This window comes from Apteryx mantelli, chromosome 3 (genome assembly GCF_036417845.1).
Source record: "Apteryx mantelli isolate bAptMan1 chromosome 3, bAptMan1.hap1, whole genome shotgun sequence".
In the NCBI taxonomy this organism is placed as follows: domain Eukaryota; kingdom Metazoa; phylum Chordata; class Aves; order Apterygiformes; family Apterygidae; genus Apteryx; species Apteryx mantelli.
In genome coordinates, this window is record NC_089980.1 from 73,133,686 (window position 1) to 73,157,942 (window position 24,257).

Sequence of the window (24,257 nt, forward strand, 5' to 3'; positions counted from 1 at the left end):
AGATGAAGTGTTCAGTCATAACATGGGAAACCCTTTTGCCTAGCACTACTGCATTGCATTTTCCTATACAGATTCCCTTCTGATATTTCTCAGGCACCAGAGGACATGTTTCTGTTAACAGATTGAAAAAAAGTCAAGGATTTGGCACTCTGTCCTCTATTTATCCCACCCAGTACCTGACGGAGCAGTACACAAGCCTCCCTGAAACTCCTACACAGCACACTACCCTGTAGCAAGAGCATTTCAAACGTCAACCCAGAGAACCGGACCCCTGTTTTGCAAGGGGACATGTCACCCCACACGCACACTTTTAGTATAGCAGTCTTCAAAATGACTACACCAAAACTTCATTTTAAATGACACTGAAAAACTGATTTCACCATGTCCTTTAATAGTTAAGATGAATAGATCTAGCTTCTCTGTAAAGAGCAGGTGTAAGAAACTAGCTGATAGAGGGTGGGGGGAAGAAGAACCCACACTATTAGCTGTCTGGTATTTATTACTTTTTTAATACAGAGAAGTCACAACAAAATATTCTCTAACAACACACGCAAATGATATCATAACCAATTATTTTAATTTCATCAACATTCATTTGCTATGTACATGTTCTTCCTTCTGCAAAAGTGCAATCCAAAAATGTCTCAATGAGAAACCTTTATGGACAAGAATATTTTTTGAGGGGTTTTCTTAACAGTGGCCTTCAACAACATGTTTTTCCTTGGTTACCTGGTACAACAAAATGAAGAGGACATGAAAATAAAGAAACTGGGTTAGATGCCTCCCTCGTAGAAATATTCCCTATTTTCCCAACTAAACTCACTTATGAATACAGTGCTCACTACTGAACAAATTAATGCAAACAGACTACAGAATAGTCTATGGGACTATAGAGCACTGTAGTTTTTAATGACTTTGCAGCATTAGATAGAACAAGAAATTCAGCCTTCCCACCTTGATAGATGTCAAATTACATATCAGCATTTAAAAGACGTCCATTGTGTTAGTTATGGTTATCAAAATTTACTTTTAAATGTCCTACTGATGGATGAATTCATTTACACATCCAAAATGTTAAGTCTATCTAAATGCAAGCCTCTCCTATGGAAAACATATTTAACTACTAGAAATAAAAGCATCTGCACATGCAACTCCTATTACTATCACCAGGAGTATCGTGCATTTAAGAAGAGTAGAATGAACCTCCAAATCCAGAGGACTGTATTCTGTTTTACAAAACATGTTTCAGGCACAATTTAATCTGACCACAGGCCAGATTAAAAAGAACACACAGCATCAGACAAATGAAAGGTAATGAAGAGCAAACTTTAGCCAAACAAGCAAAGCAAGCAGCTCCCTATCTAGACAAAACATTTCCCTTTTGATACATTTAAAAGCTCATGACTATTTCCAGTGCTCATTAAGATGAATAGCAAACAAACTGCAATCTAGTTTAACCTTTTATATTAAGGAGCCACAAGGTCCCAAAGGAGTTAACTCTGCCTTTGTACTTATGAAAAGCCCAGCTAAAACTTTTATGGACAAAGAAAGGGCCCAACTACTTGACTGGAATCTCATGGATGTTACAAAAAATACTGCATTTTGTAGTAACTTGAGACCAGTTGTCAGTATCAGCAAGAAGGAGAGAAAGCGTTCTCTACAAATTAGGGACAATTTACTTTGGAGGGAAAGTTCGAAGGAATCTTTCTGTAATTCAGCTGGTTTCCATCATGGATCATTTTTACTGTGCTACATGTGCTGCTAGCCTCCAGTTGAGAGATGTGTTTTGCAAGAAAATAGGCATTTCTTCAAGCAGTAGCTATAACTCACCTAAAAGCAGAATTAAAATGAAAAGCTGACTGAGAACTACATTTTTTCTTAGATAGATTTGTACATAACTCTTCATCACTGTTAAGATTTTAAACATGCTTTTTCCCCCACCTTCCTAGTCTGCTTCTTGGTTTTGAATTGAAGATACTGCACAATCTTTCATATGCTTGTACTTTTAAAAACCAGCTGAATTCCTTTTCTCCACTTCCACTCTTTCTCGATGGTCATATATACACATATGGAGAGGCATCTAAGTACTTAAAGAACAGAATTATACCTAAGCTACTGTAAAAAAAGCAAATGAACAAGTATTTAGGAGAACTCCAGATCTCAATTCTCCCCTATCATGTACATTGCATGGTGACAACTGCCCATGCCAAATGTGGGAAAAAATGGCTATAGCATGCTACTGTTCTGTTGTCCATGTAGCATATGTGGGAACTGATACCCTAGACTGAAGGCATGAGTGATTAGCACTCAAGTTCAAATACCAGTTATATATGTTTCCTTTTATTTTTCTCATTACAGGAGTTTCATTTTGCTATGTGATCTAATACCGCTGGAATAGTCTTTTGTGTACCTATCATTTGTGTATCTGAACTGGCTCTCATGGTACTGGCAGGTGATGCAGCTCTAGACTTTGTTAACCATTTGAACTCCATGAGATTTTTGAAACATACCACAGAAGCTGAAGAGCTCATCTTCCCTGCATAATTAATTCAAATTATTAATTGATTGTTCTCCATAAGGAAGGTCTACACTGCACAGCTAACTAGATTTTCTCTGCTAGCCACCTCTTCTTCCAGTCCAGGTATGTGTGAGCTAGATGCCCCTCCTATGGACCAGGGTTACAGTGCCGCTTCCACTGTCCCTGGGGTTGGTGTAACTTGGTTTGCAGTAGCCCTACTAAGACAGTGTTAGAAGTTCTTTCCATAACTCACCTTAAAAAGGAAACAGGTTTTCACACAACTGTTACAAGCAGACCTGTAGGGAACCAAAAAGCCTGCACAAAAAAGCAACCAAAAAGCTTGCACAAAAAGCCAAGGATGTGCTCTAGACATAAAAACAAGTACAGAAACAGTGAGGACAGAACAAGTGAAGCGCTAGCAGTGCAGGCTATCACAGCCAGAGGCTGCTAACATCGGTGTTCAGACCAGGAGTGCATCACCAGTGTGACTGTATGAGACAGACAGTCCAGCCCTATCCAGATGTGAAAATCATTAACTTCAGTTGGCTGGCTTGTAAGGACATTACCACTCAAGTTAACAGTAACTGATTTTTGCCAATATAAGCCCTCTGTGCAGCATGAGTATTATTTGAAGAGTGGCTAATGCTAAAAGGAACGAATTCTGCAGTAAAGACAGCCAGGAAATAAAACTGTGAACTTGGCATTTTTTATGCACACAGAAACATGGATATTCAGTTCAAGTTTTATGTGCACATTAAATTCCTTAACTTAACAGAAAGCATAATTCTCAGTCCAGCACATGCAAGACCTTTTTGGCTTGCGACTTTTTTGTATTCTTTCCCAGGGTGTGCAGAGTATCAGGGCCATTTTCAAGACCATAATTTCAACAGATACATTCTTTAAGATTTTAATTTGGGAAAATCATAATTTGTTTTAAAAGAGTGTCTCACAACTTAAGAAGAAACAAAAAACAATCCCACCTCTTAAAAAGTAATAAAAACTCCACCTCCTGAGTGGACAGTAACTCCATAAATATATTATGGAGAAAAGCAAAAAAAAAAAACCCCAAAACCTCAACCGGCTTGAGAAGCCAAGTAAAAGATTAATGACCTATTTTAAAACTTTTGTTTAGGGAAGGGAGAAATCGGAACTAAGAAATAGCATTGGCAGAGTCTACAGGGCCAGCCCCTATAATACAAATTCATTGCCTAATGCACAGTCTATTATACACAGCACACAGGCATGTAGAAAGCAATTACACTAAATCTGCTTTCTTAAATAGTCTCCAAGTTTTTAAATCCTGGACTTACATAATTTTGAAAGATAAAGGTGCAGCAATTAATTGTTTTAAAAATCAATGCCAAGTTTCATACTAAGTACCTCTCAGGTCTTACAGCTCTGACGGCCCAGATCCCACTTTACGGTCCTCTTTACAAACCAGTCACACCAGTCTGCAGTAGGCAGCATAGTCTCCACCCCAGCAGACACACATGAAAACATTCCCATTTGGTTCAGCCTGTTCCTTTCACGTATCACAACAAAGTCCTAAAATATCTGTGAAGAAATACCTTTAAATAAAACATTTTAGGATCTCCAGCTTGTTTTGCTATAAACAATTGACCTGACTGCTAAAATCACAACACTGGTGGAAGCAGTACTATTGCCATATGATCCGTCAGTGAGGGTAACGCACATCAAACACACGTGGCAGGAAGACACTACGCCAGAAAAAATTCATTTCAAGATTGCATTTTCTGGCATAGATTTACATTCACTTGTCACAGTATCTTAGTTCACCCCATCCTGGGAAACCTAAAAGAAAGCCTGCTAAGATGACTAACAGTTTAGGGCCATTCCTGCTCCCATTGGAACCAATGTCGAAGACTCAGTGAATTCCAAAGTAACAGGGTGATTTCTTTCCAAGGATTTCCCATTTCCACCAAGCTAGAGGGACATCACCCTACAAAATTAACCACTTTCCAACTGGACATATTTTTATGTCCTGTATGTCTCCCCATGCCTTTGCTATAAACTGTACTATAACAATACAAAAAATAAAACCAAATCATTTTCAGCTGAAGTTTACCCCACACTCGGGATATATTCAAAGGCCATTAAATCGGCTTGCCTCCAGCCTTCACAGAGATCTTGTCAGGAGAATCCTGGTTTTAACAACATGTATATATACATATTAATATGTACACAGACAAAGAAGCTGCTCTTTCAGTTAGAAAAGAAATTAATTTCATCACAGAATGAATCCTATAAAAAGATATGTAATAAAGTTGAGATACCCATAAAATAGCTATTACTAAAGCAAAGCTTTCGTCAATAAGCCTCCAGAACTTTAAACGAAGAGAATGGCTTCACAAAGTGGTAGTCTAGATTTCCACAGTGTGGACACTGCTGGACGTTGCTGTATTCAGAGAAATACTGCATGCCAATCCGTACATCTATTACTGGCTTCCCACAGTGTTTACAGTTCAGTCGAGCCTGTAAAAAGTAAAAAACACTTTTGAAATAACAAATTTTGCTTCCATTCCCCATTACAGAAAAAGAGAACGTCACACACAGACCCTTCCTCTGGTCCTGTAACAGGTTAAGTCAGGAGATTGGCAGTACTGGGATCTGCTGGTGAGGGTGTTACTTACCCGGGCTGTAACTTACTCACAGGCTTACTCCCAACTAAAAGAATGTTTCATGCAGCCTCCCTGGAAGCTTTTTGCAAGCTTGGTGGAAATCAGTAGGTAGTTGGCTATGCTGACATTAAACTTTTCTCGAGTTACTCTTTTAAGCAACCCCTCTTCAAAAGTGCTTGAAGTCCCAGAGTTCAGATATCCAGTTTTAAGATTAATTTTCCAAAATAATTTAGAATCCTAATTTAACTAAACATTTGACATTGCATGCTTTTCAGCTCAGTTCAGAGGAAGAAGACTGCTGAACCTTGCCAGAGACAGCAAGATGTTTGTTTTTCCCTTTGCAGCGAGCCAGCAAGCTGGGTAAAGTGCAGCTACACACAACTTTCTGTAAAAGAGGCCATGCAGCAGGGTACTCCAACTGGATGGAGCACATCCCAGTGAGCTGTTTTGGCCATGATGAATTCCTGCTACTTATGCTAGGCAACATTTGAAGACAATTAGCTAGATTTTAGCATTGAGTCCACTAATTAAGTTTTTATAAGTTAATAACTTTCTAGTAAGTACCCTAAAAAATACACAGTCTGGGAATCATTACAGCTGAGGTTATGTACCAGACTTCAGCAGAAATCCTAAGAATGTTTGTCACATGAAATAACACTTAGTATGCCTCCAAATTCTGGAGCTAAGTTATATGGCAGGAGGTACAGAATTTCAAAGTTTATAAGTGCATATGATTGTTTTAAGTTGATTAATCTCTAAACCAATTCCTCAAGTCCTTAGCATAAATAGTGCTGTCTCAATAAACCATAAATGAAGCCCTGAAGCAAAGAGAAATTTTACATTTGTGCCATGCAATTCCCACTGTGCAGCTGTTTCATTTTATGTTTGAATATGATCTTTCTGTGCAATATTTAAGCATTTTAATCTTTTGGTTTAACAAATGTATAGCTTGCTCTATTTTATCAGCATGGCATGGTATTGTATCACTTTAAGTATTTATTTAAACATTTACAATACATATAAGGTTATATAAACTAAACATCATTTAAAGCATACAAATTATTCTGCAAAATCCAACTGAAACAGAACCAACACTAACTGGGCAGATACGAGAAACAATTAAAGGATAAAAGTAAGGACAGACACAGCTATTAACAGTAGTGACAAACAAAAATCAAGTCTTGAGAAGGGATCTGGCTGTAGAAAACAGGGGCATTTGACATAAAGAAAGCAAAATGCAGTGTGAAAGCACAGCAGGCAGTTTGAAATACTCAAGAGAAGCAGCAGAGATTTGAGACCATAAGGGAGCTCAAGCGTAAAGACAGCAAATGAGCAGCCAGGGTTTGAGCTGTACGATACCTTGACCTCACGGCCCAACATGCTAATGAAAGCTTCAGCTCTTCAGTGAAAAGAACAAAATGATTTTCTATGGCAACACTGATTTAATGAATTCGCTTGTGGGGAAGGGAGGGGAGGGAAGAAATTACTAAAGTACTATCACTGTTGAGACAACACTCACAAACAAACTAACCAAAAAATCCTCAACCATCTGCCTTGCTTGAACAGCAGAAATTCTAAGAAATACAATCTAACGGGATGCAGATTTGCATGATTTTCTTGAAAAAGTGGCATTTTTCCCCTTGCTACTGTCCAGCACATCTGCCAGCTACTAGCAACCTTTCTGACAGTGGCTGTAGTTCAATTATACTATATGCATATTTGTGAAGTACAATTAAATATTTTGAAATAAAGTGTGAAATCATTCAAAACAGAAATTAGCAAGGCAATTTGGAGATAAATTATATAGCATAGTTTAATGTCATCCCTCTGTGTGCACAGAATCATCTGTAACAATCATGATGAAACAAAAATGCATATTATCCAGCAATCAGAGTCACTGAAGATAATGATTTTGTATTCAGTTCTATTACCTACCATGTACTGTCACACTGTCCATTAATCATATAATTAAGGCTCTTGTACAATGAGACCTTAATTCTTGTCTTGTATATTCAAAAGAAGCAATTCAGATTTAAATTTCCTGGCTTTTACAAAGCTAGTAAGTCAGCCTCACTGTTGTATCTTTCAAAGTTCCTATTTTAAAAAAAAGTTACGATCTCAAGATGCACAAAATTTGGAGATAACATTTCTGTCTGTAGCTATAATTGTTATCAACTGTCATTTTATCCAGCAGCACCAATTCTGTTTCTCTTGTGAACAACACATTTTGGTAAGTATGTTAAATTTAAAATTAAATTGCATTTTGCATTTTGACAAGACTATCTTTTAGGTTGCTCTTGCACTGCTATATCTACAAGGGCAGGGACTGTCTTCTTTTGAAGGCTTACTCAGAACGAAGATTACTGGCACCTAGCAGTAGCAGTAAATGAAGAGACTGCAAAGCTTTATAGAAAGCATGCACAAGATCATGAAGTGATCACGCTCTGAATGAATGAATACACATTTGTGAGGCACCTAAGGCAGCAGTTAACAAAACCTATGTATCTGAAGGCAACAGCCCACTCCTGAACAGCCAGAATGGACCACTGACCCATTCCCATAATAATGGCACCTTAGTGCTTTTTCCATAGCTATTTACCATGGGTTACTTCTACAACAAAACACCCCTTGGTGGATCACCTGGAAAACTCTCTTGGATGCTGACGCCTCAGGCATGTGTCTACTCTGGAGTAGCCTGAGGCTTTGGATTTTCCTCGCCCAGAGTATAAATTAGGCAGTCATGACATGAAAACTAAGCTTATTCAGGCTATGACATAGTACCATCATCACAGTCAGGGCAAAGATTAAGGAGAAACAGGTAATTTCCAAGCGCAGACTCTTTAGGCTTTCCATTCCCTGGCTTTTTTGCTGCAAGTATCTCATGATAAAACACAATTTGAGCAACTAAGAGAGGCTTGAATGCATGTAACAGCTGCTAAAAGTGTGCACTTGTCATTAAAATACTACTAGAATTACTTGTGATGCCAAAGATATTTGGTAGCGATCATCCCAAGCACCACCAGATTTAACTGTGAATACATTTGAAGCAACTTTATTTAAAAAACTACACATTAACCACTGGCTACTACATTAGTTTTTGTCCAACTATAGGTCTTTGTGCTTCATAAATTAAGACAAAGGGACAGTGACTCAGCCAGACTGCTTGTACTGCACTGGATTGCATCTATAGGTATAGGCTGAACAAGAAGGATGAAGGAAGGGAAAGGAGAACAGAAACACAAACCTTTGCTTTATTTACCATTAGTTTGAATTTCACCTTATGAATCTTATTTATGCACAATACTAACCTGACAACAGGGAGATGCTGCCAGAATATCATAGGTATACATAGTTCCCAGCTGATGCCAGCTTCCATCCCATCGGGACTTGCACTTAATGCAGATAATTTTGTGAACCCCTTCTAAGCAGTCTACACAAACAGCATAGAGATGCATAAGCCTTCCTGTGGACAGGAAACACATTTCTTAAGGAAACTGTAACAGAAGATTAAAACAGACATTTCCTGCAATGGATTATTTGCCCTTCAGTGTGATACAAATCACACCTTAATAATAACTTTTTTTTAAAAAGGGTGAATGATAAAGTAAATAAATTTTTCTCTGTGGAAAATACACATGGCTTGACTGAAGCTATTTTCCATGGATGAAAAACTCAGGAATTACAGATCAACCTTCCCCCCTCCCATTTGCTGGTAGACCTTAGCAAAATATTTTATAAAAGGAGTTGGTTGTGCTATATGATCAGTTGTCAGGTTAAGCTATATGATCCTCCACAATTCTTCCAACCACAAGATTGCGCCCTACCTTCATCCCCACCTCAGAGAAGATGTGGAGAAGTGTTGAAGCTTATTAGCAAACTGGGTACAGATTCATGCAACATCTTGCCAAAATCTTCCAGCAAAGAGGGAAATAAGGACCTAATATTCCTTACGGAAGAAAGCAAGAGATAGAAGAGCAATTTTCTTTCATGTAATTTTTCCTGACCACTCATTTCTGGTGAGTATATTTTAGAACATTAGATATGTATGTACGCACACGTGTGTGTGTGTGTGTATATATATTACAAATGTTATATATACACATATTTTAACATGCCATACAAGAACATGGATCTATTGAACTCTATCATGAACTTAACTTCTATACGCAAGATGACTTTCAAAAGATGAGTTATATTGACTTCCATAAAAATCAAACAGTTCAGACTTCAAAATGAAATATTTTATCTACATAAGTGCTAATAAACTTAACAATGTAAAATCCAAGATGCAAATTTCACACAAAACAAAAGGCCATACACAAATTACAAAGATCTGGCATCTAGATTAGGCCTGATTTTTGCACTGCTATACAAAAAGTTAAGAAGTAATGCAGTTACAAATCAGCTACAAAACAGGGCTCTATATTATGAATGTTTATTTTGGATTGCAATTTGTGCTCTTGAGCATTAAAGTGTTAGACACATCACAATTTGTTATTTCAAGAACATACACATCTTGTAGCTTTTCTGGATATAAGGGAATAAAATATTAAAAATTTATGATTAGACCACCAGACATTTTAACACTGCTGGTTTGTTTTTCAATTTGTTTTTTTTAAGCCAGCTATTTTAGAAAAATTAGAAGAAAAACAAGATTCTTCCTGAAGTATATATACAAAATAAACTTGTAGCTATGAACTGACAAAATTGAGTTATTCCACATTAAAGTGTTCAACTCTAGAAAATGTGATATGATGAGACTGAAGTGCAAATATATTAAGCTCTGCTTCTTAAGTGAACACTTGAGATTGGAGATTTTCAAATAATTCCACTCCACTGAAGCTTTTTGTTGTGTATCAAGATAAATAATTTTCCTGAGCTGAAGTTACACATTGCTCTTGCATATTAAAATACTGCATTCCCTCACTGCTTAATTTTGAGTTTCCTTGTTGTAGAGCAAACCAAACACCAGGTATCTTAAACATGCCTGAAACAAAAGAAAAGTTATTTTCTTTACTAAGAGAAAACAGCACCCTGGAACGGCACCTTGCAGCTTAACTTCATTGCAAAACGTACTGATAATAAACCATTTCACTCAGGTCAAGGAGGTAAGAATTCTAACAATTAACTATTCACAACATTTTGTCTGAGCACGCTCGCAGATATATCATCCAATGGGTAAGAAGCAATTAATTAAAAAAAAAATCATTCTGCAGTTTCATTCTTAGTGCTAAAAGTTAACAAGTGACAGAGTTTCACTATTACTAAAGCAGCTATTAGTACTGATAAAATCACAAGCACATTGTGCATGCCTCCCAGCAAAAGCAAATAAGCATTATCTCACATACATACATCGTTTATCCTACAGACTTTTTAGCTCAGATGTTTTTTGCCTATCGCTTCTTCTCTTTAAAGTACATTAGGCAAGACAGAAACAATATTGTTAGCATGAATACAGTTTAGTGACTTAGTGCACAGTGATTTAAGGAAGAAAAAAAATACAAAGTTTGCTAAACAAAGGAATGTTACATAACACGTATTATGACCATGCATGGGATATAACAAATTTTATTGAAAGGAGGAAAAGCTTGCATGTTAAAATACCTGTCATTAATGCCTTCCCATTACACTTTTTAACATATAATTGTATGTTTGTGTAAACCAAACTACTAATATTCTCTCTGACTTATTTTAGCCACACAAACTGCAGATAGACTGCAGGACATGTGTTTTGCAGTGTACCACAGTGCTCTTGTGCCTTGGTCATTTAGGTTGGGAAAAATCTTTCAGAAAGAGCTGCAGCTCATCCTAGCCCACAATTATTTGTTTCTCCAGGAGAAGAAAAATAATACGTCTTGATCTCAACCCAGCATGGAGCAGGAACATGATCAGGGTGCACTCTGAACAGGCAAGAACTTGGAAACAAGTCTAGATCCCCCACTATACCGTTGCTACTTCATCCCACCACAACAAACATTTATTTTACTACGTCCAATTGGTCTAGACCACAAAAATAGTCTTTGTTAGGCTTGTGTTAATATAGGCCAGACTATTGCCCTTGCCATATAAAAAAATACTGTTTGCACTAAAACAAAACTGATATTCACTGATCTAACAAAAGATGAGAGGCATGACTGACTTGTGGTACAAACAGAACTTTCATCCATGCTGCAGCACAGCATGTTTAAATTTTAAAGGATGATGTATGTCTTGGACTAAAACTCACAACATGTAACTCAGTACACATACACTGCAGAACAGAGTGGCAGAAAAAGCTTCCTATGGTCTATCTATAACCCAGATGAGAAATCCCTTAGCTGTAAGACTAAACACAAGGCATGGATCTTTCTACACAGCATTTGCTTTTTATAATTCCTTCCTAAGCATTTCGATCTGATCTGGATGATAATTTGGACGTGACATCAGGCTTCACAGAATTGCTTAGTAAATGCAGAATCAGGATGCAAATCTAAAATGGGATGGGAGGGGAGCACAAAGAGCAGTTCCGTTGTTTAGTGAGACCTAGCATGACTGACAGACAACCTGTACCTTGAAGGTGACAGGGAACATCATATTCAATTTCATCGTGTCTTGATGGGCTAAGGAACAGCGTTCCATCCACCAGCGGAAACTGTTCAAACACTGGCAGTGCCCTGTGGCATAGTGCACAGTTTACAACGTTCCTGTGGCTGGCACTAAGAGCAGCAAGAATAAACTTCCGAAGGTCCTCCCCTTGACCCACTTGGGCATCATCTTCCATCCGCACATGGAAAGTATTCAATTTATGCCTGGGTATATGAGTAAGAAGCTCAGATAGATCAAGCCTTCTCAAAAACTGCACGGGGGCATCAAATTGTCCTGACCGATGTGCTTGCAAACCAGCTGCCCCATAATCAAAATGTGCATTCCTGAACATGCCTCCACCAGCCATGTTCTTCTTATGAGGTTCCAGGTGGATAGCATTCTTTAAAAATTCTCCTAAGTATCGTGAAGAACGAGGGCCGCTGAAATGAGTGGGGGCAAGAATAGAGTAGCCAGTTGGTGGGGACTGGCCGGGAGAGACACATGGAGAACGAACGGCATAGCCCCCACTAATGACACCCTTCTCTTGGGAGTTCTGTCTGTCCATCGAATGCCTTCGCTGGATGTCATGACTTAAACCTTTCTGTGGCTTGTTGGCTGGCCTGCCCTTTTTGGCTTCTTCTGCTGACTCTGCCATAGACCTTCCCGTGCTCTTCTCCAACACTGATTTTTTCTTCTTGTCATCTTGCATTCGTTTCACCTGGTACCAGTCAGTGTCTTTCTTTAAATGACCCTGCCCACATCGACAGGAACAAAAGCGAAAAGCGAGATCGTATCCCTTCTTTGTCCACATGTTTTGGCGACACTGCTTTTCATTCCAACTCCTTGCTCTGCCAATGCAATTAAACTGGACAAGAATGCTGCTTTCCCACTCATAAAAGCACTGAAGGTGCATCCAGGTGCTGTATGGACAATGCTCATTGTTGCATATAACCTTCTGGTAGTCATCCTTCTCAAGGTCGACTGGCCTTCCAAAGCTACAGATCAGTGGAGTAGCACAAGGGGCTTCTGTGGAACATAAAACAGATACATTAGTAACTTAAAATTATTTGTGGCTTGCTGATTGCAATGTTTGTTTAAAGGCTGTGTTAAAAACAAGTGCAAGCTCTTACTCATGACCTGTATTATCAAAGTGCCCACAAGCACCAGCTCTGGGTCAGAATAAAAAACAGTCTTTGCTAAAACAAGTTAAGTACATGAAAGGAAATACAGAAATGACAGAAGAAGGAAACAAAATGATTATGCAGTCAGTTTGATAATCAAAACACCTCAGCAGCATTAACCATCCTCAAGGGCTTGTCAATACCATTACAAAGGCAAGCGTTAAGAAGTAATGGGGAAGGGCAACATGGGGAGAATACACAGAGATGCTTGTTTGAAAAACAAGTAGGCAATACAGGCTGGCTTTGCAAGCATAAGGAGAGGCAGGAATCGATCTTTTCTTTGCAACTGAGCAAGAAACAATTGGTAGGGAGAGGAACAGGAAGTGGAGGACTTTGGAAAGCAAGATTTTATGTTTTTTACACAGAAAGGAGGACCTTCATTACACTGCTCAGGCAAATAAGGAATATACTACCATTACTGACAAACTTGATAGTTAAATTTCACAAACCAAGTAGTTCTGCAATGCAGATAGGTTAAAAAAACAAATGCCACATAGTATTTTATCAGCAAAGCAGCAGCCTTTGCTATATCCTTGAGCAAAGAACAGTCCATTTCAGTTCCCTCCCTGTAACAATATCATCTTCTACACAAAAATGTCCTGCATTTATGATCACTGACATTTTCCCCTCCCTCACCTAAATACCACAGACAACCTACTGCTCCAATTTCTGGCTGCAGAATTTCAGCCGAAAGGGAACAGAAAGGACAGAAATTTTTCATTTGGAGTTTCTACTGGTTCTGAACAGAGTCTAATTATGATGTTTAAGACGCTTAGTCAAACATTACAAATAAGTCTTCTGATTTCTTTCTCTGTATTTCTGACTTCCTACTTCCTCCATTTCGAAGAAAAAAATGTTCCAATAAGGGCTGGCAGGCTGCCTTTTTTTCCTCTGTGTTACTGCATTCAAATAGCAGCACACTTCTTTGGGGGTTTTCCTGGTCAAGTGCTGCCTCATACAGTGTGTGAAAGAGAGCAAATGGCTCTCTGGAATTCCAGAGTCTCTCAACCAGAGAGCTCCAGGATTTGCAACAGAGATACACTGAGCCTAATGAAGACAAACTGTTCTCCATTCCGTTTTTTTTCCTTAGGACTTCAAATTTCTGTCTGATAAACAGGAAAAAAAGCTTGGTTGCATTGTTATTAGTCCAGTTACTATCACTGTTAACATGAATAATACAACTTAATTTGCACTGGGATGATAGGTTTTAAGCTGTTACATTCATTTTACAGGCTTTCAGTAACGGATACGCTACCCGTAATCACCTGTCATACAACAGCAATACACAAAAAGGACGTTTTTAAGAACACCAGATCTTTGATAAGCCAGTGTTTTTGCCCCTTTCCTTCAACTTCCTGCTAAAAAGCTATAAACAAACAAAAAAACACCAAGTTAACCTAAAGTCAAGATCATGGCAGCTCTGAAGACCTTTTTTATCCAGAATACAGGGGCACAAAGAGTACAAGAAAGTCTTCTCAAGTCATTCACCATAATTTGCTACATCCTTCATCTGATTTGTCTGCCTCTGTTCTTAATGCCAGAAATGGCACAGTTTCAAGGAGAATTTCCTGCAATACCTTTCCTTCTGGGACTGGACTATAAACTGCTATAAACATACACTCCCAAGAACATTCTCTTAAAGCAAAAAAAAGCTTATTTAATAAATCAAAATATGGGCTTGTTTATAAACATTAGACATAAAAAGCAAAAGAAGACAAGTCACCAAATTGGAAAAGATAGTATTAGATGAGAGAAGTATTCCCTCAGGACTCTTAGAAATTTCCTTCAACGTATGTCAGATATATATTCTTACAAGCTGTCTTAGACATCTGAAAAGCCCACTAAGAATGTGCAGTTTTTGAGATGTCTTTGAGAAGCATGAATTTTATTGGCTGCCGGTGACTAATTTTTCTTCCACATTGCTACAATGTCCTACTGAGTATAGTATCATTGACTAAGAGCAAAAGTGAATGATAACTTACCTGTTCTGACCCCAAATCTGTCAGTCTCCCACTCCCCATAGTTCTCCCGTCCATTCCCGTCCCCAGACCATCACTTTGATTCAAACCGCACTATGTCACACCAAGGGACTTAGCGCAGAATTTCTCCTCAGTCATTCTTTTAACATATTTAGGGTCTGAAAGTATAGCTTGCAATTATACCATCTTATGCGATTTATCTCAGAGGAGACAATTAAATTAAAAGTATGAAAAACAAATCATCACAAGTCAGATGTGGAGCAAGATATAAGAAGTACTACTATGAAGAGTTCTCATTTATGCATTTCCTGTATTTATCTACTTTGATACATATTCCTTTCCACAACTGCCATGAGGCAGAAAGAAAGAACATAGCAGAAGTCCAGTTATGCTCATCCCATGTCCCGGAGCGTAAGCATTCTAACAGTTGTATGTATAATTATAACTGACAGCCCAGAAAGTTAATATACAGACAGGTCTAGAGATCTCCCACTTTAGAATAAGGATTTTACACTTGTTCATCCATACTGGTATAGTTAACTGACTGAAAAAAGAAAAACATTTCCTTGACTAGCTTTTGAATATAGTCCTGTTTCTTGGGTGCAAAAAATAAACAACCTGTAAACCCCTGAGAAGTATACTGCCTCTTCTTTGAACAAAAAAAATGAGATTAATAAAGTAAGTGGCTGAAATATAGAAAAAAAGCAGCCCATGCTTTCCACAGAATGCTTCTGCAATTATTTGTTTATAACCATGTTCTGCATGCCTAGAAACTATTTTAAAGGTGGCTTTGAACAGATTTTTTTCCCTTTTCACTGTTTCATCAACAGAAGGACTGTGAAATGTGATCTTCCCTCACTTTTCCTCAACAACTTACTTATGCAAAGATAAACCTAAAGAACTTCCCAAATAACATAACAATGAGCAACAAAAAGCTTCAGGTTTTGGACGCTTATGTCTTTTTTGACATGTAAGTTAATCAGATGGTAACAAAAGTTTTCAGGCATTTTCTCATCTGATCTTCTATCTACTCAGCATAAATTGGCTGGTCATGATGATTACGTAATCATCAGAGCAAAAGCACAAACAAAACAGCTGGAAGAAAATAATGCAGCAAACAAGAACATCCCTACACACAAAGGCCCCACTGAATTGTTACATAGCAGCACTGAGGTTATTCTAAAAAACAACATTAGTAACAGGAGAAGCTGTTCCTTACTAACCTCTCCGGGGAACTCTCCTGAAATTTCACTACTGTCAGTGCAGTAGCACAGGAAATACTCGGAATCTAACGTGCGGCCTAGCTGTGCTCTCACAGGAGGATTAGATGACATGCCAGTCAAGGCACCTGCATGTTTTTCTTGTTGTTTCACTGGTACAAATTTGCTATTATGAAGTCTGCTGATTTTGAGAAAGCCTTGATAAAAATGCTGCAATATTTCCACAACAAAATCTGAAGAGCCAATTGCAGCTAATGAAAGTTGTTTCACTATTGAGCCCTACCACTTCTGTAGTAACGCAGTATTTAAGCAAGCAAAAAACTCCACTACCTGAAAAGCATATAGAAATGATCAAACCAATGTTCAGTTCCAATTAATATTTCAAGTTTCACCAGATCTACCTGTGCAAAACAGACTGTTCAGTACTGAACATCCCTTGCAAACTTCTCTCCATTCATGTCTCCTGCCAAACATAATCATGCCACACGTTCCTACATAAAGAATAAATGAGAAACACATGAGAAAGCAATTTTTAAGTGAAATTTTTCCCATTCACAGCAACTGACATATCTTAGAAGCAAAAGAGCCAGCATTCAGGTCACTTAGTACTAGAGCCACACCAGCAAATGTGAAGAGCTCTTCCCATCAATTCACATCCTTGAAAGTGCTCTCAATTATTTAATCATCATTTTATATGTAAGACAAAGCACTTATTACAGAATTACAAAACTTAAAAAAACCTTGTTATTAAGCCCCTTTATTTCCCAATAATTAGAAATGCTTTTTCAGATTTTTCTTCAAGGAGTCAGGGATGAAATCATCATATTGGATTTTATGATAACAGTACAATGACTACTGTCAAGACAGACTGACAATAAGGGGGAGTAAACTGACTTTCACATGGCTCAAATTGCCTATCCACACCTGTAGTCAGAAGCTGGTTTGACATCTAACTACAATCTGATTCCAGGGAGCTAATGCCTCCACAAAGCTCTGGTTTCCGAAGTTATGAAATTAAATTTCATAAAAAATGAAAGATTATCAGGTATTAGAAAAGCATCTGCTCTTCTAGTAGGCCATTCTGAAAGACTGGCTAAATGACCACAAAAGTAGATCTATTTTACCTTTCAGTTTCAAGATGTTCTTCACACCCTAAGAGCATAAAACAAGACCATATGTAGTTTCATGTAGCAGAATGGCTTCCAAACATAGACACCCTTGTACTGCTGTAGTGGACAGGCTGCCAATTTTAAACTACAATTACACACTGATTCTTTCAGCAAGTTATGTTTCCACATAAAAAATAAATGTTTTGTCTTATCCACTATAGTAATTTTGCTCAGTATTTTTAAAAATAGGTGTAAACGGTAGTACATAAATGTCCACTAAAACAGAAACACCATGTAATATTCAGAACAAGCATACATTTGAGCAAAGATAGCCCATTGTTTAAATAAGATATGTTCCTTCAGAAACATGAACATGGCCAAAGACTGCAAGGAAGTTGGTTTGGGTGATTGTTTTTTTCTCAGTTTTTCTGTCCAGGTTTAAACATCAGTGAAAGTCAAGAACAGAAACAGACAACCAAGATCAATCTATCTCCTTCAACATAAAACACACTAACCTGTTTCTACAGGCAAAAAATGAAATAAAGAGGGTAAATGAGGCCTGTCCTTCCCATTTTATGGCACAAATGAAAGCAGCAGAGCAACAGCTGTTTGAGGAACTTCTCTCTGATGAAGTAAGTGGGGGAGAATGTTATTTACTTCTGTTTACACACCCATCAGAAAACCAAAGGTGCAACCAGCAAGCCAAACTTCATGAATCTAAGGCTCCAGTTTCATGACTGCTTTCATTTGTTCTAAACCATAAATGCTCACGTCTAAAGGAACATTCACTCTTCCCCCCACATTCCTGCATTATCCATTGTCTAAGTACCAGAGCTTCTGCACTCAGTGCACAGAAGCAGAGAATATTTTCCTGCATTTGTCAGCATAGTTTTCAGCTCACCACACAGACTTATGATCACTAGTAAAGCTCAGGGGAGGTATTAGGAACATGAGGCTGGGGGCAGAGGAAAGAAGTGTGCCTGCTGTTGGAAAAGGCAGCCCTACTGTCATCTTAAAACAACTATGAGATGATAGTAAGTCATTATGCATCTGGAAAAAGAAATGTTCTAAAAACATGTTAAGGTCTTCGCATCCTGTCAGCTGCAAGACACTCACTCACGGCTTGCTTTTGCTCTACCATCACTCTAGTATCATCTGTAGTATCTATGCCAAGGACACTTTACCTAGGCCAAAAAGGGTACCTGTGGGACACTGACTTTGCAGTTTAAGTATTTTCCCGTCCTTCTACCAAGACTTTCCCATGAACAATACTCTCTTCACAACCCTACACAGCCAGAAATTGTTCACTCTGCAAGCTTGAACCAGAGCTGACTCACTCTGTGGAAGGCTACTCCCTGCCAACCATTTGTATGAATTTTCAGAATTTCCTCTACCATCATCAGAGCTTTATTTTAACTGAAGTCATACAATATTACCACACTAATACTGCAGCACAACTGTAAGGAAAAACAAACAAACAACAACAAACAGATTCACCAGAAAATTTGTAATAATTGCCTGATGTGTTTGCTTTGGTAAATCTTGGAATACAATCTAGCGTTCAAAAGATTAACAAGAAGTGACAAAATGGTATTGCCATATAGAATATAGGCTTAACTAGTAAAACAGTACAAGTAATACATCAATACAGAAACAATCAGTCAGCTTCTCAAGAGCCTGAATGTAGCAAGAAGAGCACAATGGGAAAAAAAGTTTCACAGATGGATCCCAAAGATAGGCTTGGAAGTTCAGTGCAACAACAACAAAAAAAACCCAGCAAACAAACAGTAGGCAAAGGTCTTTCAAAACAGTTTGGCTCATTGCTTATAGCGATATCATTCACTGATAATGACTGATGTCTCCCCAAACTGCTTAAGCAATCTTTGCAGACTGATCAAGATGAGTTTCCAGTCATTCTCTAAGAGGGAGGGGAAGACACAGGACAGCAGCATTTGATAAGCTGCCAAACACGCAGGCTTTCTTCTGTGTCACAAGACTCCCTACCACATTCTTGGAAAGAAAAGCCAATGCTAGCAGCCCATCTACATTGAGCAAGAGAGCAACACAGCTCAGGCTGAAGTGACACCCAGTGCCAAGCCAGATGAATCATTCTAGGAGGCTCTGACTCTAGACAACCCCCTCACTATAGTGAGGCTCATAGCTTATTACATGTAAGCTTGTAAGCTGAATCCTTCCCCAGGGACCAAGTAGTAGTGGTCAATACTTACAGTCAGAAGGGACTTTAAGAGAACGAAAGTTGTAAGCAGCTTGGCTCTCTACCTGGCATGTGCTTACCTGATGTGCGGATGTCACAAGTTCTATTAGACAAGTAGTTACACGAAGTGATAACCCACCCCAAGAAAAGATTTCAGGTAATCTGGAGCTACTAAACCCTGTTTCATCTAGAAATTCAGATGACAGGACTCCTGGAAGGCTGGTCGGGTGCCAGAACCATCTCCATGCACTTCACCTATGCTGGCTTCATGCTTGGCCTCCAAGGGATTTTCTTTTCAAAAGACTGAGAAAGGTGTAACAATTATGCAGCAGTGGGAAGATACAATGGAAATCATGAAGGCTTAAGCTGTACCTGTCATGTCAACACCTTCGAACTTACAGCACAGTCAGAGCTAACGTCTGTTTACAAAATCAGCAACTAGCACATGATACAAAGCATTATCTACGGCTCTCACTCAACCACCCACTTCCAGCACAACCATCACCTCACCAAAATAAGTCAGAAAGGCAAGACTGAGACTGTACAAAGTGAGGGGGGCCACTTACTTATGCACAGTAGTTTTGCACTTTGCTTACAGAGCCAGCTGTGCTCCAAGCTGGCCCAACTCTGCCTACACAACCGAAACCCATCATGAGAACTCAGTCTGGAAGGAATCACTAAATGGTTATGGTATGGTTACCAGTCCTAGCCAACATCCTTTCATTTAATATCTGTCATCAAAATACAAGAGAACAACTCAATCACCAGCTTTGGCTTTTGTTTAGGATGTACAGACCCACTTCGCATAGGAGAAATCTTGCCCCAGCTTGTGCTGTATACCCTCAATCCAACTGAAAATATCACCAGTTCACCATATCAAAGAGAACAGGCCAGAGGCTCTGCCTTCATCAGCACCAGGATGACTAATGTCAACTTTCTCCTGATACACTCACACATGAATTCGGGAGTTAGCTTAATCAGGTCAGGTGAGGAACAGTTCTCTGTGTCACAAACAATCCTGCCCAGGACAGCAAGACTCCTCAAACTCATCAGTGTAGGGCAGACTTTCATGGTGACCTCTATCATGGTGAATGTAGCGACCAGTGACAGACTGGTGGGCTTTAATGTGTTTTGAACCTTGGCTGTTTGCTTTGTCCTCATGTGAATCACCCTCAGAATAAAGCATTTCCACCATTAAATTCTCTCACTGTAGCCTTCCAACAGCTTTTAATACCTTGAAATGTTACAATAAACTAACCCTGATATCTTAAGGAACAGACATCCTAATAACTAAAGCAGACTCTAATGCATCTGGCCTAGCAACTGTTCAGCTCATGCTGGGAATAAGCAGATAAATGTGGCAAGGTAAGGGAAGCAGTAGATGACCTAATATCAAGTACAGATGTAAACACAGTGGAATGGATTTGCCCAGAATCTGTCCAGATTTTTGCACCAGAACTTGTCCGAAAGCACAAAAAAGCTTACTGAGGAGAAGAGAAAAAAAAGTAAAGATTCAATCAAGTGGTATCTGCACCTTTTTTAGTTTCAAGTCTAGGGAGGTTTGTATCATCAGTCAACACCTTCCAAGCTTCAATATAACAGTATTTTTATTTCCCATGTTAAAGGCTAAACAAGCTGGTAGAAGCTCAATGGGAATCAGGAGATGCAGCCACCTTAGCTGCAGTATTTAGCATCTCTGCAAGACAGCAGCTCCTGAGTTTGGAGCTGTCGGGACCGACAGACATCTCTCTCAAGACGCTGTGTTGACTCCCAGCCATGCTTGTGTGCCGCCTTTGACATCTGTGCAGTAGAAAGAGACTTCAGCTGTACACTGCTCCCAAAATGGATATCCGCAGCACAGAAGCGGAGACAGGGAATGCCAGGCACACTCAGTAGCCAGGCTCTAATTGAAGCTACCTCCTCTCCCAGCAGGTATTTAAGATAGGAACAACAGTAATATCCCTCTCAAAAGCCCTGGAAGAAGGACTGAAGGACACTCCCATTGCAGGAGAAAAAGAGAAAGAGATAAAGGTTAAAGTGAACTATCTCAAGATAACTGACACCAAAGTGGACTGCAAAATGCCAGTGCTCTACTCAAAATTCTGCAAGCTTTCAAAATGAAATTATCTACTCTGGTGACTAAATTACTACTTCAAGAGGCCTGCTTGAAATTGTTTGAATTTCTATGAAAACTGTTTAAAGAAAGCCCATGCCTCACTAATGCTGTTGCAATTCAGATACGTTGAAGATTAGCTGGATTACTTTTCTCTGAGCTAGATGCAAAGTTTACCATTATCTTTTGTTCTCGCTTGTACTGGAGGAAGAAAATCAAACAAGCAAGGGTGTCTGCCCATCATCATGGCATCTTAATATCAAAGGATGTGTCCATAGTTAAGGCAGTAGGCGAGACTGAAGAAAACTTATAAATGTGTCCAAGGACTAGCAACTAGTAGTTTCTAGTAGTTTTGTCACTACTTGTCAGATCACTGGAAGTAAAATATGGGATGAGTAGAGGCAAAGAAAAGCAATCAATTTCAAAACAGTACTTCCTCATTCAAAACCTAACAAATATAGGGTCTAACCCTTACTCATGTAAATGCTACAGTTAAAACATATGACTAATCACATGAGCATAGAATGCAGTCAGGCCATTGATAACCATTTTGATAGCAAATAACTGTTAAAAAAATTAAATGGGTGTGTACTTGCTTGTGTGAAAGCAAAATATTTATTTTATTCAACAATATCATAGCTATGATTCCATTTGAAAAGATTTGCAGAACATAAATTGTATTGGCCACAAAAGCATTTAATTGCATAGTTTTAAAAATTCTAAAAATGTAATATGAAAGCCTTTTCAAAACTGATTTGCATTGATAGAGACAGTAGAAGTTGCACTCAATTGATTTTTGCAGTTAGAAGCAGTCAACGGAATTATGAAGCAAAATGGTTTTCCTTTAGAAACTTAATAGGAATTAGATTTTGATACACACTGCAACAAAGTAGAAACTTAAATTCTCAGGAGTTCTCATTGAAATCAGTGGGACTCCTCAAGCTAGGTAATAAGAAGGTTCCAATACCCAACATCACTAGAGTGTAAAACTGGAATTCAGTGTTATATGCAGCAGGGAATGTTTGACAGCAAATATTAATCCACGCTTAGACATTACAGCAATTCATGCTCTGTAAGTAAATCTTCTAAATTAAATGTTCTACTGAAAAACTCTCCAGTCTTCTTTAACTATCCCACCTCCAGGATATAAACTTTTTTTTGTAAGTCTTAACTGTTGCCCAGTCACAACTTTCAATACATTACTCACTGTTGTGTTGACTGATATCATTCTTCATACATCTTCATACATACAATATTATTTGAAAGTAAACTAAAATCTTACAAACCTGTGAAACCCAGGTGAAGAGTATGCAAAAACAGAGCTAGCCATTTTAAAACCAGGCAACTATGCACAAGAGCTTTAGTTTAATTTACCTGGAAAGATGTCCTATATGGACATTAACATATTAAGGTAGAGTTTTTCAAGCTGCTTTGAGAATTTTTTTTATTATAAATATTCAACTCACTCTTCTACAGAGGTGTGTACCAAAGCTAGCCAACCCGTAGCTCCTGACTAGTTCAGGTGAATCCCAAAGTGGAGATATATTGTGTATCCATCGCACCATAGAGTAATAGGAAGGACCATTGGAAAGCCATCGTCTTCTTCAATGCATGAACTACATTCTCCAGAGTTCTCAAAAGGACAGCACTCTGAGTACAGGACTCATGGCTCTTGGCCCCACAGAGATTTCAGTGTACAAGAAGGTTAGCTGCTGTGCTACAGAGTATTTCAAGTTGTTTTTTCCTTCCTTTGAAAAGTCAAGAAATTACCTGAAATGGGTAATTTAAGCTTAAACATCAGTCATTTAATCAAAATTAAAGAAAGGCACATTTTACCGAGGAAGCATGCCATAGACGTCGTGTATTCTAATACTCTCACATGTAGCATGAAATAAATCTGCTGCAAATCCCTCAGAAGTATCTTGTTTACAAGGAAGGCACATTATATTTTTAGTTGTGTCATTCTGTGGTATGGTCCTGACAGAATCTCTCTAATGAGCTGAGTTACAGGTAGTTACTATTAGTAAGGGCCACTGAACAAACCCACAAGCATGGCAGGGAGGTGCAGCAGTGACTCAGGCAGCAGAGTCCTGTCAACATGGGCACTGCTCACACAGCGCTTCAGTTGGCAAGGCAGAAACTCTATCTCTGGGAAATCACGTTCCAGTGAGACCTAAAATAACAACCTCAAGCAGCTCTCCCATATGCTTTTTTTTTCCTGAAGGATTCTCACACACAGGATCCTGTGTAAATCTCAACTCTGGCAACTTCATTCTGCCTACCTACTGATTTGCCAGCTCTATTAATTTTGTAGTTTAAGGGCTCATCTATGCTAGAGGGGAAAAAATATTGTCTTACAAGAGGTAGCCAACACACCATAAAACGGTGGTTTAAAGAGAGCTATGCCATATTTTTTTACTTTAATTTAGCTGGCTATAATGAACCCCATGTTAGAGAGTATAAGTATAAATACTGAGAACAGAGAGCCAGCATCTCCTTTTCTCCCATCTTCTGATGGCACCAACACTGGGAAGACAAGGGTGACAAAGGCAAAGCAACAAAGCGGGAAGATGCTAAGATAAGGACCATCAAGAGAAGGAAGAGGACTTGGGCCTACTGGACAATGAAACCAAGAATGGAAACAAGAGAAAGAAATGGATGGAAAAAGAATTTTAGGGCTGGAAAAAACTGTATGTGGAGACTGGAATGAGAAGTGTAT

General features: G+C 38.6%; 1 protein-coding gene across 1 annotated transcript in view; it reads right to left on the reverse strand.

Annotated features, from left to right (window-relative positions):
* Positions 1–555: 555 nt before the first annotated feature.
* Positions 556–24,257, reverse strand: part of HECA (hdc homolog, cell cycle regulator) — a 28,282-nt gene continuing 4,580 nt past the window's right edge. The window contains exons 2-4 of the mRNA XM_067293642.1: positions 11,707–12,747; positions 8,466–8,620; positions 556–5,011 (exon numbers count right to left, since the gene is read on the reverse strand). Coding sequence (XP_067149743.1) covers positions 4,847–5,011; positions 8,466–8,620; positions 11,707–12,747 — 1,361 coding nt within the window. The 3' untranslated portion in view covers positions 556–4,846. The remainder of the gene's footprint in view (positions 5,012–8,465; positions 8,621–11,706; positions 12,748–24,257) is intronic.